The sequence below is a fragment of the Ovis canadensis genome, chromosome 6 (genome assembly GCF_042477335.2).
Source record: "Ovis canadensis isolate MfBH-ARS-UI-01 breed Bighorn chromosome 6, ARS-UI_OviCan_v2, whole genome shotgun sequence".
Classification (NCBI taxonomy): domain Eukaryota; kingdom Metazoa; phylum Chordata; class Mammalia; order Artiodactyla; family Bovidae; genus Ovis; species Ovis canadensis.
In genome coordinates this window covers 109,914,529-109,932,015 of record NC_091250.1, presented here as the reverse complement: position 1 = coordinate 109,932,015, position 17,487 = coordinate 109,914,529, and the positions used below count along the sequence as shown (strand labels likewise).

Genomic DNA, 17,487 nt, shown 5'->3' with positions numbered 1-17,487 from the left:
TTTGGAATTTTCAGCCATGGTCCTCAAATTTCTAAGAAGGGAAAAGGGCTGAAAATGGACTTAATGATTGATCAAGCCTATGTGATGAAACGTCTATAAACACCCCATAGTATGTGTGTATGTTTTAAACACTAGGGATACAGCAGAGAAGGCAACAGACAAAAATCCCTTCATTCAAACAGCTAAGTTTTAAGGTTGAAAAGGACAGTGGCCTTAGAATGGGATAAACACTAAGGGAAATAGTGGTTAATGGTCTGGACATGGTTGAGTTGGACTGCTTGGGTTTAAATCTTGTCTCTTCCAATGGGCAACGTACTTGATTTCTCTCAGCTTCTGTTCCTGTGTCTTTGAGTTAATGCCTACATCGGAAAGTTCCTTGAGGATGCATGATTTAATATATACTACACTGTTTAATACAGCTATACAACAGGCACTCAATGAGTATTAGCAATGATTTATTGCTCAGGGATACACTTACTCACTTAAGCCAAAATTGTGAGGGCATACACGACACCTGACTCTTTTGATTCCTGTGTTCTATCAATTTTTAGAAGCATTCATCTTCTAAATACTTAAATGAGTGTATTTGTCTTCCTTTTCTCCCCTGCCATTATCTTAGCTCAACACTTCCATATTGATTAAAGAACTAATTTGCCAGGTGGGCTCCCTGCCTTTAGCTTTCTTCTCCCACACATTCTTCCTTGATCAAAGATTTGACATCATTTCCCTGACTGAAATCCTCCTGGAATGCTCCTTCCATGACTCTCCCTTGCTTGTAAACTCTTTAGCATGGTCTGTGAGACCTTCATAGTCTAGCCCTTGTCACTGGTCACCTCCTCCTGTATGCTAAGCCCTACCCACCTTGGTCTCTCTCCCTAAACAGATTTTAAAGCTCTCTGGCCAAAGTACACAAGTCTGAGCTCCTTTGGAGCATCCGACACTTACTTAGCACAGGGGATGGCACGTGATAGATGGACTGAAGCCTGCTGAAGAATAGCTGCAGTGCTGTCCTGATCATTTTGATATCGCTTGCTAATAGTAAATGACAATGCAGTCACTGCACGCGTGTCAAGTTCAGGCATAGGGCTAAGTGCTTCACAGGCATTATTTTACTTAAACCTAGGAAAGAAGTAAGTGCTATAATTACCACCATTTAATTTTTTAAATATTTATTTATTTGGCTGTATGGTAAGGCAGGAAGCTCAGTTGGTAAAGAATCCTCCAGCAACGCAGGAGACCCCAGTTCGATTCCTGGGTCACAGAGATCTCCTGGAGAAGGGATAGGCTACGCATTCCAGTATTCTTGGGCTTCCCTGTTGGCTCAGCTGGTAAAGAATCCTCCTGCAATGTGGGAGATCTGGGTTTGATCTCTGGGTTGGGAAGATCCCCTGGAGAAGGGAACAGCTGCCTACTCCAGTATTCTGACCTGGAGAATTCCTTGGACTGTACAATCTATGGGGTTGCAAAGAGTTGGACACGACTGAGTGGCTTTCACTTTCACTTTCTAAGGCAGAATGCCAAAACCTGGCATGTAGATTCTAAATCCCCATGCTTTATTCCCATATGCATTTTGGAAATCTCAGGACAAGAAATAACTTCTTCGCCATCTATTTGAAAGGTCTCAGAAATGCTGAAGTGTGGAATCTACTGATTAAAAGTTCTGAACTCACACATCACTCTATTTTTCATACATCTATCATTTCTATTTCTGCTCAGGCTCATAACTCTACCTAGAGCTTTGTACCTTATATATTTCCTTTTAGCCTAGGTATTTCATCTTAGGTCCCTTTCAGGAAAAAAAAAAACATAAAAGAAAAAGTGTGTAGTTCTGCAAACTTATTTTAGAGGAAAAAGATACCTAAGAAACTTGATTCTAAATACTCATTCTGGGAAAGTAGTATTTAGCATGAAACAACCACAAGTCATGTTCACTGTTCAGATAGGCAGTGGTTAGATCAATAGTTTAGCGGATGTTTTCTGAGGGCTAAAATAGCTTCTCATGCATTGCCACTCCTCTAGCTTGATCAAACTAGAAAAGGGAGGCCAGGATTACACAGATCTTCATTTTTACTTCTTTCTTAAAGATAAATGTGATTAATAAGACACTAGATAAATTGAAGCAACCACAGCTTTTACAACAAAAACATGTTTTAAAATATCTTTAGTCATTGGCGCCAGGTACCAAACAACGGTGGCAGATGATAAAAACTAACAGACAGATCACCTTTTACATAGGCAACAACCTTTATTACACTGTTTGGCATTGAGTGCTTTACAACGATACAAAGATTCTCACTTCCAAAGCAGAAATGCAATTTGGGTAGTATTAGCAGATCTTTAATTTCATTTAAAAATTTCATTTATAAGTGGCTACATTATGATGAGACATTCTATGACAATAATCACTTTTTGTGGTTATTATTATTATGGAACAATGAGAATTTCTGTTAAAAAGAGGATATTGTGGACACTTGCTTGTACTTGTAAATACTGTGAAAAAGGAGTAGGCAGAGCTGAGGAAAATGCCCATCGTGGGAGCAGGCAGCCTTTGGAAAAGATGTTCTTGACTCAGTCATCTCCTCCACAGATCTTTAAGAGTGTGATCTCATAGTCTCCGGAAGTATCCGACTGCAAGGAACAGGAGAGGTGGAGAGAAGGAGAGACACAGCGTAAATAATGAGGGGACCATGGATGAATCGAATCCCGCAGCACTAGGGCAGTCACCGGCGTGGGAAGCTCATGACCTGTACCATTTGGTAATATACACCTGCAGTTCCACCATCCAGTCATATCTGTGGGAAATCGCGTTTCAGCCTAGCATCTTCTTTACAATATACAATACTTAAATTCTGCGTGATATATTGTGGTTAAATGTCAACTCGGGTTTTTTAAAAAAGGAAGAGTACATCAATTACATAATATTACATAACCTTTATTTTCTCACCAAACTTTAAAAAATATTTTATTATATTTATATTAATACTTATCAAACACTTGCTCTTCTAAAGGTTAACTACTTTAATCCTTACAACAACCGTGTAGTAGGTACCGTAACTATCTCCATTTAACCAAGAAGTAATATGAGAAAGACAGAAGTTAGGATATTTATCCCAGATTATAGAGAGTAAGCGCAGAATCGGAATTCAGGCCAGTTAACCTGGCTGCTTAACCCCATTCTATACTTCCTGACTTAAGAAAGTGAAATGAGCTACCTTCCTATAGAGTATGTTTCCCAGTTCCCCTCTCCTAGGATAGCCAAAAAAGATTCAGAAAAGATACCATGTGTATGCTGTGCTCAGTTGCTCATTTGTGTCCAACTCTTTGTGACTCCATGGACTGTGGCACACCAGACTTCTCTGTCCATAGAATTCTCCAGGCAAGAATACTGGAGTGGACTGTCATTTAGTATTCCAGGGGTCTTCCCAGCCCAGGGATCAAACCCGTGCCTCCCGCATCACCTGCACTGGCCAGCAGATTCTTTACCACTGAGCCATTAGGGAGTCTGAGGCTTAAAGTACAAGTTGCCATGTTTGTTATGTAAAAGAGGCAAAATGTTTGCATAGCATCTGTGATAAAACTTGGCTTTTGACCAAGATTGCTTAAAATCCTCACATTATTCTTATTTGATTCAAGGCAACTTCTTATCAGTTAAAACTTAATATTGTAGTAAGATAGAGGAAGCAATGAAGAAGGGCCACTTAGAGAAGAGACTAAGCATTGCTTTCATAATAAGACACAACAGGCCTTAATACACATTCTTCTGTTTTACATAAATTTTAGTTCTTAAGTCTTGTTTTGCCCTGTATAATGGTCTCTTGAATCACTGACAAGTCAGCAACGCTCTGGCTTTGTATTAAAACAGCTCCCTCTAGCCATCTCTGATGAAGGTTGTAAGCAAGTATTAGGGGTTCCATTAGTTAGCTGAGAAAATACATCCAAGTAGTTTAAAACAGAACTAAACATAAAATTTTGATCCACTGTAGACAATGAATGTTCATCCTTTTCTCCTACCTTCATTCCTTTATGTCTTTCAGGAAAATAGCTATTCTTTTTAAAAAGAATTTTTTTTGACGTGGACCACTTTTAAAGTCTTTACTGAATTTGTTACAATATTGTTTCTATCTTATGTTTTGGTTTTTTTGGCCACCAGGCATGTGAGATCTTAGCTACCTCATCAGGGATCAAACTCAAATCCTCTATATTGGAAGGTGAAGTCCTCTGTATGAATAAAAAATTCTATTTTATGGAGTTTTAGAAATTGTTATCCAAAAATATCAATGTATTTTCAAAACCTTTAAACAGAATTTACAGCTTCCTAATTAGGCCATATTAATTGTTTTTAAGAAACTAAATGTTTCTGTTGGCCTATTTTTAACAGTGGTACTGGTGGTTCTCTCCTCTCCCAATCTTTTTCCATTCTGACCACAACAAATCTATTCTAGGCTCTCATCTCTTGTCATTAGCTTCCTTGGATTCTCAATGCTTATTTTCCAAGGTGTTAATGCTTCTTGTTTTGGGAAATGGGTTCAATGACCATCATACCCATTAAGCAAGTAGCCCTCTCTTATCCTGTAAATAGTTCTGACTTTTCTTCCTTCTCTCTGCCATCTCCACTTCTGTCTTCTTTGTAGACTCATCCTCCACTCTTTAGCCAGTCACTGCTAGTAATGCTTAAATCCCAATTTATCACTTAAAATTCGTATTACATTTTCTCTGAATCTATATTTTCTCCCTAGAGCATTTGCATGCATGTCCAAAGATTCAGTGACACAATTATTTCTGAAAATACATCCCATACCACTAGCTACAACTCGCCATCTCTATTTGCGTGTTTTGAAGTGTCAGTTACAAATTGTAACTTGCCATGAGCATTTGGCATCTACCTCTACAAGGGTTAAATCATGCGCTGCCGCAGGAAGCTGTCCTTCAATATCCCCTGGAGGAAGTTCAGGGTGGAGGCCAGGAATGAGCCACTATACTCTGGGAAAACTAGCAGAACAGGTCTTCAGACAGACATTTTCAGGAACTAATTTTATGAACCCAATCCTTGCATTTCCTCATATCTAGAAAATCACTAAATCCCTTCATCGTGACATCAGGTCCTCATGACTAGCCGAAAACCTTTTGTAAAATAAGCGCTTGATTCCATGAACTCCCCTTTAACCAAAATCACATATATATTGACCTTCCCCACCTCCACCTCTTTGGAGTAGTTCCTCAGAGCTATCTGAAGTGAGATTCCCTGGGCTGCAGTCCTCATTTTGCCCCAAATAAAACGTAATTCGCAACTCTGACATTGTGCATTTGTTTTTAACTCGACAAAAGACACCTCGAACTTAACATGTGGAATTTTCTCCCTGACTTCCCCCAAAGGGGGAAAAAAAAAGAAAAACCACTAAAAACCTGATCTACTTGTAAGGAAAGAAGCCTGTGTGCTAAATCACTTCAGTTGTGTCTGACTCTTTGCGATCCTATGGACCGTACCCCTGCCAGGCTTCTCTGTCCATGGGATTCTCCAGGCAAGAATACTTGAGAGGGTTGCCATGCCCTCTCCAGGGGATCTTCCCAACCCTGGGATCGAACCCAGGTCTCCTGCAGCCCCTGCACTACAGGTGGATTCTTTACCGCTGAGCCACCTGGGAAGCCCCGGACACCTGGGAGTCATCCTCAACTCCTTCTTTCTTTTCACAAGATGTCATATTGAGTCATTTGAAGTTTTAACTCCTAAGTATCTTCTGAGTCTTTGCTTTTTCCTCTCTTTGTATTAGCAGTAGCTTTGCATCAACTATTTTGAATCAGAGCTACTCTAATATGACTAATACAGTAGCCCATCACTCCACATCCCTTCTATCTTATGTCCAATTCATTCTCCAGAGTCACGAGATCTTTTCTAAACATACTTCTGGTCATGACACTATGTGCTTAAAATTTAAACACTTCAATGGCTTCCCATCACTCTTAAGCAAAAGATAAATCTTTAAACATTGCCAAAAAGGCCCTGCATGATCCGGTCCCTCCAGCCTCGTTTTTCATTACGTTTCTTCCACCATGAGGTCTTTTCACTCATGACTCCTTTTGTTAGAATGCTCTGCTGAATTCTGACCCCTACAACCTTTGCCTTGTTAAGTCTAATCATTTTCAGATCTGAATCAAAACCTTCCTGTAGGTCAAACCCTCCTGTTATGTGATCTTACAGCACAATCTCTCTTTCCTTTACATCAAACATGGCTGTAATTTTACATTTATTTCTAATTCCATAAGGGCAGAAAACTTTTTTTTTTACTTACAATTGTTACTCTGAACCTGGCACATAATATACTTTCAGTAAGTATTTTAAATTGAATGAATGGAATACCAATTTCCTGTTCTCAAGGCTCTCTTTCAACTGAATGGATCTTGCCACTGAGATTGTATTTTTCCTTATTCCCAAGGTAGGCTCCTAATTAATCAAGCACCTTATTAATACTTATCCTTCTGTTGCTGCTGCTAAGTTGCTTCAGTCATGTCTGACTTTGTAAGACCCCATAGACGGCAGCCCACCAGGCTCCCCCATCCCTGGGATTCTCCAGGCAAGAACACTGCACAGGGTACTTATCCTTCTACTTCTCATCAAACGTGTGTTTCTAGAGCACTCACCTTTCAGACTCTATTGACCAGCATAGCACCAGGCTCATAAGGCACTCCACACATGCTTATTAACCTGAAAGGTAAGCTTCAGACTCACTTCCCTAAGAAATGTGCCGGGTGCTAAGTCGCTGCAGTTGTGTTTGACTCTCTGCGTCCATACAGACTGTAGCCCACCAGGCTCCTCTGTCCATGGAATTTTCCAGGCAAGAATACTGGGAGTGGGTTGCCATACTCCCCTTCTGGGGATCTTCCCGACCCAGGGATGGAATCTGTATCTCTTATGTCTCCTGCACGTGCAGGCGGGTTCTTTACCCCTAGCACCACCTAGAACTCGTGTACCAATGGAAGAGACGTGGGTTCAATCTCTCAGTCGGGAAGATCCCCTAGAGTAGGAAGTGGCAACAGACTCCAGTATTCTTGCCTGGAAAATTCCATGGACAGAGGAGCCTGCCGGGCTTCAGTCCGTGGGGCTGCAAAGAACTGAACACAGTTGAGCGACTAAGCACACACACAGCGCCACCTGGGAAGATTCTCTATCTAATCCCAAACATCTGTTACTCTCAATTCCTCTATTACTCCTCTAGACCCCACATCCAATATTTCATTTTACGCTGTTTCACATTATTTTGTCAGCCTACTTTATCCTTTTTTCAAATTTCTTTGCACTTACAATCTCACATTTTAGCAAGTAGTACCAATATGAAATATGATGATTATCTTGAAATTGCTTTATTTATGTCCACCTCAAGTCTACACATAAATTAGGAACTAACTGAGGGTAGCTACTACATTTTCTCTTAAAGACTCTGGAGACAAGTTATTTTTTAGATAGATACTTAATTTGTTGATCAAGAAAATCTACCAAAAACTAATTTCATCCAGTTTTTTAAAATGTCTTAGTATTAAGTGACACACATTTGTTTTTCACTTACTTTCTTCCTCTTCTCCCCTCCAGTCATCACCTAAGGTGTTAATGAGCAGAGAAATGTCTAAACTAAACGCAGAAGGAAGAGGAAGACAGAAGCCAAGGCAAGGAGGATAGACAAAAAGATTCTATTCATCAATATAGACAACGTAATGAAATTACTTAATAATTTATGTTAGGCAACAGAAATGAAGAAACCTAAGATAATTTTAAATTACACACTGAACTCTTCAGCAATGGATTTTTCTTTTCTATCAAGATACACATTGCTTACATGTTTCCTAATACAATAAGCTTCAATTACCCAGGCCATCTGGAGAGGGAGAGCTATCAGTTAATTGAATTTTCTGGTTTGCCAAGGGTGAACCAAAGGACCTCTTCATGTTTCAACCTTATTACTGGAAATCTTTATAAAATGTATGTGTCTCCTTTTCTGCCTTGGTAAGTACAATTTAGTTAACTTTATTGTATCTTCCTCTGTTGATTGAAACTATTGTAATGTGTCAGAATCGATTCAAATTGCATTGAGCGTGAGCAGTTGATGAAATCTGTGCTAAGCCCCAGGCGCAACCGGACAGTGGCCTTTTCAAATAAATTTTCTTTTTCAACTTAAGCATGTATCTTTTCCTGCAAAGGTTTAGTACAAAAACAATAGACAGCTCTCATTAAAAAAAATAAAAATGATTTTGATGAGCAAATCTAGTTGACTAATTGAGGTGCAGTGGAAGTCAATTGATAATATTTACCAAAATTCCCTGTCCTTAGAGATAGTGAAGGACAGGGAAGCCTGGTGTGCTGCAGTCCATGGGGTCATAGAGAGTTGGACACGACTAGCAACTGAACAACAATCAAAATTACAGGTGTACTGACATCTGTCTCAGCACTCCTATCTACTATTGAGCACTCATCCTTCAGATAACTTGTACCTGATAAAATCACACATGCGTATTGCAGTGTTGTTTAGAATAGCAAGAAACTGGAAACATCTCTTGATGTGGTAGGTACAAATATACAAGTAATGGAATGATATGCAGCTGTTAAAAAGAATGAGAAAACTTCCTCGCAACCTGAATGTCCATTGACAATGGAATGGATAAAGAAGATATGGTACATACATACAATGGAATATTACCCAGCCATTAAAAAGAATGAAATAATGTCATTTGCAGCATCATGGTAGACTTAGAGAGTGTCATACTGAGTGAAGTAAGTCAGACAAAGAAGGAGAAATATTGTAAGACATCCCTTATATGTGGAATCTAAAAAGAAATGATACAAATGCACTTACAAAACAGAAAGAGATTCACAGTCTTAGAGAATGAACTGATGGCTGCCGGCAGGTGGAAGGGTGGAGGGAAGGGACAGTTAGAGAGTTTAGGATGGACATGTACATACTCCTGTATTTAAAATGAATAACTGATAAGAACCTACTGTATAGCACATGGAACTCTGCTCAATGCTATGTGGCAGTCTGAACAGGAGGGAAATTTGGGGGAGAATGGATACATGTATATGTATAGTTGAGTTCCTTCACTGTTCATCTGAAACTATCAAAACATTGTTTATCAACCAGCTATACTCCAATGCAAAATAAAAAGTTAAAGAAAAAGAATGAGAAAGCTTCCTTCCTGAAATGAAAAGAACTGCAAAGTGCAGAATCATGTTATCTTTTGTGTAAAACAAAGAGGAAATGTAAAATACATACTTTTGTTCTACTGCCAGAAAGAATAACTGAAATAAATTAAAACAGTGCAATATAAGAAAACAGACAAGCAATTTGCATATGCAATTCACAAAAGAAGAAAAATCAGTGGCCACTAAACCTAAAAAAAATAAAATGTTGAGTGCCTTTTATGTACCTAGGATTTTAGAGCTGAAAAATAATTACTATCTTTAAGAAATATTTTGTCACTCTTTTTTTGAGGTTTCTTTCTTTCTTTTTTCTTAATCTTTAGGTTGGAATAGAATTGCTTTACAATGTTGTGTTAAGTTTCTGCTGTACAAAACATGAATCAGCCGTATGTATACACATACAACCCTTTCTCTGAAACGTCCCTGCCAGCCACCCCTATGCCATCCATCTGGGTCATCACGAGCATCAGGCTGAGTTCCATGTGCTACACAGCAGCTTCCCACTGGCTGTTTCACCCAAAGAAGTGCATGTATGTCAATGCTACTCTCTCAGTTTGTTCCACTCCCTCCTGGTGTCCACAAATCCATTCTCTCCCTCTGTGCCTCTATTCCTGCCCTGAAAATAGGTTCAGCAGCACCATTCTTCTAGATTCCGTATTTGTGCATTAATACATGACACTTGTTTTTCTCTTTCTGACTTACTACACCCTGCATGACAGACTCTAGATTCATCCACATCACCACTGACTCAAATTCACTCCTTTTTATGGCTAACAAATAATTCAAAAAACACATTTACACACTGACAAGGAGAGAGAAACCTAACTCATGAATTGCCATGATTTGAGGATTATAAGGGAAAGACGACGGGTAGAGAGAGGCAAGATATGTTTTGCTATTTTTAAGAAGAGACTTACTTTAATTGCTGAATACAGGGAGTAGCCAGAAAGCTTCTTAAACTCTGCTCGAATGTCCAGAAGGTCAATTTCTGATCTGGAAACCATTATTCGGTTCAGAGTAAACTCATCAGTTCCAGCACCCTGTTAAGAAATGCAAGTGTCCACGAGACCAATCTCATTGCTCACAAAACAACACATGGATCTCTATTCATGAGACACTGATTATGGTACACAAACTATTCAACCGCAGTGACTCCTTCTCTCATTTTTCTTCAAACACCCTCATTCATTTATTCAAGAACATTTTCTGCCATTGCATTGCTAAATGCTGAAAACAGAGATGAGACGCCCCTGTTAAGCTTTCAGTTTTGTAAAGGATACAGGTGAGAAAATGGGCCATTACAATAAAATCTGATATATGGGAAGTGTTGGGTACTATGGGAGCATATGTTAGGGAGGTCTACCATATTCAAATCAAGGATTAGTAAAGGACTGTTTGAGAAAGTGGGATTTAAGCTGGGGCCAAGGAATGGAGTTATTATGCAGAGGGAAAAAAAATGTTTCAATATAAGATACAGCATACGTGACGCTTTAGGGCAAGAAATAATACCACATTTACAGATACATAAGTAATAAGAAGGAACAGCAAGAAATATATCTGGAAAGGCCAGACCTTATAAACCATGAAATGAAATTCTGACTTCATCCTGAGTGTGAAGAACTATTTGTAGTCTGTTAAAAATGAGTATGTTGAGATCAGATCAGATTTGTAATTTCAGAAGGTTCCTTTGACAGCAGCAGTCTGAAGAATGGATTGCAGGAAAAGAGTAGGATGAAGATGACAGAATAAGACTGGAAGCTTTGAGATCCATCCAGAAGTGATTATATAACCAAGAGAGACACAGAAAGCGATGTTGACGGCCTGATCTACAATAATGGTCGTAGGGATGGAGAAAATTGATAAGATTTAAGAGATGCTCGTAAAGGCAGACTGACAAATCTTAATGATGTTTGAGAAGAAAGAGGGAAAGAAAAGCGTAGAATTTCTAGCTGAGCAGTTAGGTGGATATTGACACCATTCATTTATTCAACAAATGCTTACTGAGCACAACAAATACAGAGCACACACTCTCATGGAGTTCTCCCTGATGGAGGTGGACAGGAAGGACAGTAAGTTAGTGGTACTGAGAACGATGGGGTGGAGTGTGAGTGAAAGGAAGTCAGGTGACCTGGGTAGACAGGGAAGACCTCTCTCAGGAGGACGCATGAGCTGAGACCTCAGAGATGAGAGGAGGCAGCCATAGATAGATCTGGAGGAGACACACACCGGGCAGGGAGCATGACAAACGCCAAGACCCTGACATGGGTAGACGCTTGGAGTAATCACGGAACAGAAAGAAGGCTGACGTGGCTGAGCTGTAGAGATCAAGGGTGGGGAGGAAGGCTAGTTCCTATCGGTGTTATCCACTGAGATGACTGAAGGCAGGAGGCAGAGCAAGACTGGGATGGGAGGTGACGAAAGTGCTGTGTTTATTGCAGACACAGCTTTGAAAGGGCACGTGGATTTCTATAGGAAATGTCCAGGAAGAAACTGCTGTCAGCATCTTCTGCATGCCAGGCTCACTATGAGGGTCTAAAGATATAAACGAGAAAGAACTGAACAGATTCACAGAGCTCCCTGCCTAGAAGTGACAGCAGATGAGAAAACACAGGGTTCCTACATCCTGAAAGGCGGCTAGCTCAGTGTGGGTTAAGTAAGGTGGCTTGAGAGGCCACTGGATCACGTTTGAGGGCTGGTGTCCTAAAACCAATCAACTGCCTACATTACTGTGAAGTGGGAGAAATAATTTAGTCAGCACTTCGGTGCACCTACCTCTGTAATGATTAGGAAACTCATTATCAACCTATGAGCCAAATTAGTAGACAGATTAGCTACAAAAGAGAACTCTATCAAAGTGGAAAAGAAATAGGAAATGCCATCAATATTAAGCAATATTTTTACATTTTCCTGGAGGGAAGCTAAGAATATAAATGAAATTTCCAGACCAACCTTCAAAGCTTGGTACAGTCTTTCAGCTAAAAAGGCAGGCGTGTTCCTCGCACAACGAACTGTTGTAAAAAAGCAAAGTAATGTTCAGTTTCATTTAATAGAAATTGAGTTAATCTATAGTAATACATTTTAAAAAAAGATTCTTTTTGGGTCACCATACCATTCTCCTCCTCCCTACTCCTGGCTTTTCTTTAGAATGAAAGAATGAATGAATGCTCAGCCTGAATTTTGAAGCCTTATAACATCATATTTGCATGGAACTTTAACACAGTAATTATCCTTAGCCACAGGGAAAATAAAATTACCTGCCAAAGATACTCCCACAGCAGCTGACTCATTTCCAGATCCCAGACACACCAACACCTACGCTTACATTTGATAACTCCCTAGGGTGTAGGGCTGCTCCATTTCTAACATCTTTGACTACTGATGAATAGCTTGGGTCTAAAAATTGCAGAGATGTTGCTCCAAATAACTCATTAGGCAAATAGGGGCACTGGAGCTCAGCTTAAAACCAATTTTTCCAATAGAAAGATTTTTTTCTTAAGTGATTGAATTAGAATTTATAGACTGATTAATTACATAACCAGTGTGTGTAATCTACATTCAGCCATTGAAAAAACACACTGAAATCTTTCAATTCTTTATTTTGAAATAATGAGTAAAGCAGAAATAATAATAATAATAATAAAGATAACTGGCAAAAACATGAGCAAATGAATTATCCTTTAAAGTGAAAGTAGCCAGGACTAGAAAAGTCTGTAGGGAATAAGTCTGTTTATTGCAACACAATTACTTGTATCATCTTAAATTTGATCTCTAGGTAGAAAGCTGACCAAAAGTGAATGAATTTTATAATGAATTTTGGAGATCAGAACAAGAACAGTGGCTTTCTCATAGTGCCTTTCAGACTCTTTTAAGGAAAGTGAAAAGACCTTTTGTGTCTGTGTCTTAAGGGAAACAGAGAAATGTATTAGGAACATGGAATCTGGAACAAACATGATAACAGCTACAGATTTGAAATTGTCTGAGAAGAAACCAAGGATGTGAATTGGTATTACCTATATTTTTCTCAAACTTATATTCAGCAAGCCTTAATCATTTGATTGAAAGTTGTTATGCCTGCTTTTATCCTATTAAGTCTTTCAATCATCTCGCTCCCCACAAACTAAATGCAGGGAATCTTTTCTTTCCATAATCCTTCATCCTCTCCTTCGCTTTATGGTCTTAACTACCAGATTTGTTCCTCATGTGTGAATATTTGGGCAAGTGGTAGCGTATACAGTATAAGGAAGCCTGCTTTAAGACTCAACCCCAGTAGGAAAACTCAGGGAAATTCCAAAAAATCAGGGAGTCTCTTGAAGTTCGTTATGATGATCAAGAGTCTTGGTTGCTTGCTTCTTACCATTTGTGTTCTTTTGACCAAACTTTCTCAGGCCTCCCCAGACCCCTGTCACAGGCCCCTGAATCCTCGCTTGGTCCCCAGACTGAGCAAGTACCAAAATGCCCACATGCCTCCTTTTCAGCTTGTCCTAAGAACGAGCTGACAAGGCGAGACACGCTTCCTTTCAACCCCCAACGATCCTGCCTCCTTGCTTGTCCAACTTCTTTAAAAATTTCTGCTAGGGCTTTCCTGATGGTCCAGTGGTTAAGGATCCATCTATCAAGGCAGGGTTCAATCCCTGGGTCCAGGGAGATCCCACATGCTGTGCCACGACTACTGAGCCCAAGAGCTATAGCTACCAAAGCTTGCACACACTAGAGTTCTTGCTCCAGGAGAGACGGCACCTCAGTGATAAGCCCACAGACCACAACTAAAGAAGAGCCCCCCTCGCCACAACTAGAGAAGAGCGCATGCAGCAATGGAGACCCAGCATGCGACAAATCAATCTCAAAAAAAAAGCTTCTGCTAAGATCTGTTTATCTCTTCTCCATAAAAGAAAAGCTTTTTCTGTTTGATTTTCAGAATCCTGTATACATTTCTGAGATTAAAGTCTTCTCCCTAATGAAATAGTCTCTTTGAAGAAAGCTTCTTCCTATCTACGTACAGATTTGACAACCAGCGATCTTCCTACCACGCATTTCTCAGATGTTAGATGGTTTTTCGTGTCGAAAGCTATGTGTTGGCAGTGTATTAGATTCCTTGTGTATGCAATAGCCAGGACAGGCAGATCTATTGACTCAGAAAGGAAACTGGTGGCTGCCAGGGGTGGGGAGGAATGGGGGGTGACTGTCAGTGGGCACAGGGTTTCTTTGAGAGCTGATGGAAAGATCCCAAACTTAGATCCTGGTGACAGCTGCACAACTCTGTGAAAGCAGAGAGCACTGAATTGCATACTTCGGGTGAATTTTATGGTACTTGACTTCTATCTCAATAAAGATTTCTTTAAAATGTATTCTAGTGATAGCCTGAAATAGAAAATGAAAGTGAGACATATCTTGAACTTTAAATTAGTTAAATTTTAAAGTGTTTCTTTCACTTGATAAAATAACACACACTGTAGCCCAAATTTAGTGCATAATTCAGTATCTATTTCCAAAAATGCCTCTTAGCTCAATGAAGTGAGAATCTGTACCTCTTAATAAAGTTTTTCAAATAATACATCAGGCAAGGTAAAAAGCAGCAAAACTGATGTAAAGGTTAAAGGATGAAATGAAAAAAATTAACTGGCTTTATCACTGACACTGGAATATTCTCAAAGCTAAGTATGGAGACTGATCTCTGATTCTTTTTTTTTTTTTTAATTGAAAAAGAAGCTTTTTATTCTTTCTTGGCCTGTCTTTTAGCAAGTCACTTATACATACACACACATACGTGCTTGCTAAGATGCTTCAGTTGTGTCCAACTCTGTGCAACCCTATGGATTATAGCCTACCAGGCTCCTCTGTCCATGGAATGCTTCTCCAGGCAAGAATACTGGAGTGGGTTGCCATGCCCTCCTCCAGGGGGTCTTCTGCACTCAGGGATTGAACTTGTGTCTCTTATGTTCCCTGCATTGGCAGGTGGGTCCTTTACCACCAGTGCCACCTGGGAAGCCCGTGCGTGTGTGTGTGTGTGTGTGTGTGTACATATTTTTTTAAAGCAGCATTTGGATCCTATTCTTGGCACTGATGAGAGGATCAGAAGTTAGTGAAATAACACATGCAGAGGAAATCCTGAGAATAGAGCCAAACCTTAGGGAGGGCTTGCTCCCTGGTACTTTTTCTGTAATTTAGAATACTTCACTGTGGACGGGGTGACACGCGCAGGTTTCAATCTCCGTTTCCCCTGAAGCACATTGGAGAGGCTGGTTAACATCACAGGCTGTGGAGCCCAAATGCCTAGGTTAGAACCCCAGCTCCACCACACTTTCCCTGAGTAACCTGGGAAAGGAACTTAACCTTTCAGTGCCTCAGGTCTCCTATGGGGATAATAACAATCCCTCACCCATGGGATTGTCATGAGGCTTAAATGGGTTGTTGTTTGCCAAGAGGTTAGCATAATGCCGAGCATATCGTACGTGCCTGACGAATGTTTATTTTAAAAGTACAATTTGAGGCACCTTCCACCCTCCAGAGGTGGTAATTAACATTTGAAAGATGAATCAGAGCTTCACTCTGGAGGGTGCGCTTAGATATCAGCTATCTTTATCTCACTGGAGAAGCTATCAATTATTATGATTGATGTTAGATATGATATTTCATTGGTGAAATGATAAGTTTTGTGGAGGACAGGTACTCCTACCCTGGCATTAGCAGAGAAGCAAGTGAAGACAGTCACCAGAAATTAGAGAATTTTGGGATTCTGAACAATCCTGTGTGCTTATGAGCATTTAGACTGAGTTGCGGGTAAAGAATCCGCCTACAATGCAGGAAACACAGGAGACATGGGTTTGATCCCTGGATAGGGAAGATCCCCTAGAGGACGAAATGGCAACCCAGTCCAGTATTTTTGCCTGAAAAATCCCATGGACAGAGGAGCCTGGAGGGCCACAGGCCATGGGGTCACAAAGAGTGGGACACAACTGACTGACTAAGCACTCTTGCACGCTTGACTTGGACTAGAATGGTCACTGAATCCTGTCTTTGAAGAGTGTCTCTTTCCTCTGAATGCATCTTTCTTGCAAGGTGTTCTTTGGGTGCCTAAAAGCACAGGCTGCAGAGACCTGATGGAGAAGACAGACCAGCTTACATAACCATGTTTTGTCTGCCTGTTAATCCACGTGTCTCTCCAGGCACAGATTCAGTCCGTGACTTATTTTCTTTCTGATTCTCCCTGTTCGCACAGCCAACAGGGAGGAGACCCGCAGTTCTGTCCTGAGTTTAATGTTGGGAAGCCACTGACATCTTCCAAAAATAACCAAACATGATTAATTACCATATGGGCTTATATCTAGGCTTTCAATGGGCTCCATAAAAATACCAGTAGAAGTGTAACATTTTTCTTTCTCAAGGAGTTTATAATCCAAACGTGGTACCAAGATAAACACAAAGTTAAACGGCAAAGGAAGCCCTAAACAGAGAACATCTTCCTGCATCCATTTCACAATATTTGTTGAGCATATGGTGTGTACCATGGACTGTGCTGAGGGCTCTGGGGAGCATAAAGATGGATCAGTCAGGATTCTGAGATGAAAAGAGCTGATCCTGACACTGATTGAAAACTAGTGCAAAGTGTCTCAGTTTATAAGCACTCATGGACTTACCTATGGCCAGCAGTAAGTCTTCAAAATGCCCAGACAATTCTCCTTTTATGCTGTCCTCGATGTCCTTCTGGCTGATGTTTCTGTATTCATCAAACGCTGAAAAGCAGCATGGCAAAAAAAATTGAAAGCATCCTAGTTGACACCTGAATATATTTTAGCTTCTGATTTGATATGCAGCAAATCATGTTATTAAGTAGCAAGCACAAACACTTCTTTAAACCATCAAAAACTCAGCACAGAAGTTTTTGTTTTGGGTTTCTTTTTAAAAATATCATCGACAATAAAACTTGAACTTCATAGGCCATTTTCTTCAATGATTAATCTCTCTCTCTCCTTTCTTCCCTCCCCATCCTAGGCTGTAAGCATTTAAAATAGCCTGAAAGGTTAAATGATAAACAATTTCTCCAGCAAGGTGGGCTAACTTTTAAAAGATAACAGCACCTGAGGAACAAGAATGTGGTCATGAGTCAAATATATTTTAAATCTGCTGCTGAAATCTTAACTGTGAGGATTTCTTTGTGCTGAATAATAAATCACTCCCCAAGGCAGCAGAGCCTATTTCATACTTACTGGAAGGCATTGAAAGTTCTTGGTCAATATTTCCCGAAAGTAAAACCTGTACACACACCACCTAGCTTGGAGGGATACTTCATAAGCCAAGTATATTGT

At 40.0% G+C, this 17,487-nt stretch overlaps 1 protein-coding gene across 2 annotated transcripts in view; it reads right to left on the bottom strand.

Annotated features, from left to right (window-relative positions):
- Positions 1-2,225: 2,225 nt before the first annotated feature.
- Positions 2,226-17,487, bottom strand: part of ANXA3 (annexin A3) — a 74,399-nt gene continuing 59,137 nt past the window's right edge. For both annotated transcript variants that reach the window (XM_069594452.1, XM_069594453.1), the window contains exons 10-13: positions 16,819-16,914; positions 12,134-12,192; positions 10,102-10,224; positions 2,226-2,628 (exon numbers count right to left, since the gene is read on the bottom strand). In XM_069594452.1, the coding sequence (XP_069450553.1) occupies positions 2,569-2,628; positions 10,102-10,224; positions 12,134-12,192; positions 16,819-16,914 (338 nt within the window). In that variant the 3' untranslated portion in view covers positions 2,226-2,568. The remainder of the gene's footprint in view (positions 2,629-10,101; positions 10,225-12,133; positions 12,193-16,818; positions 16,915-17,487) is intronic.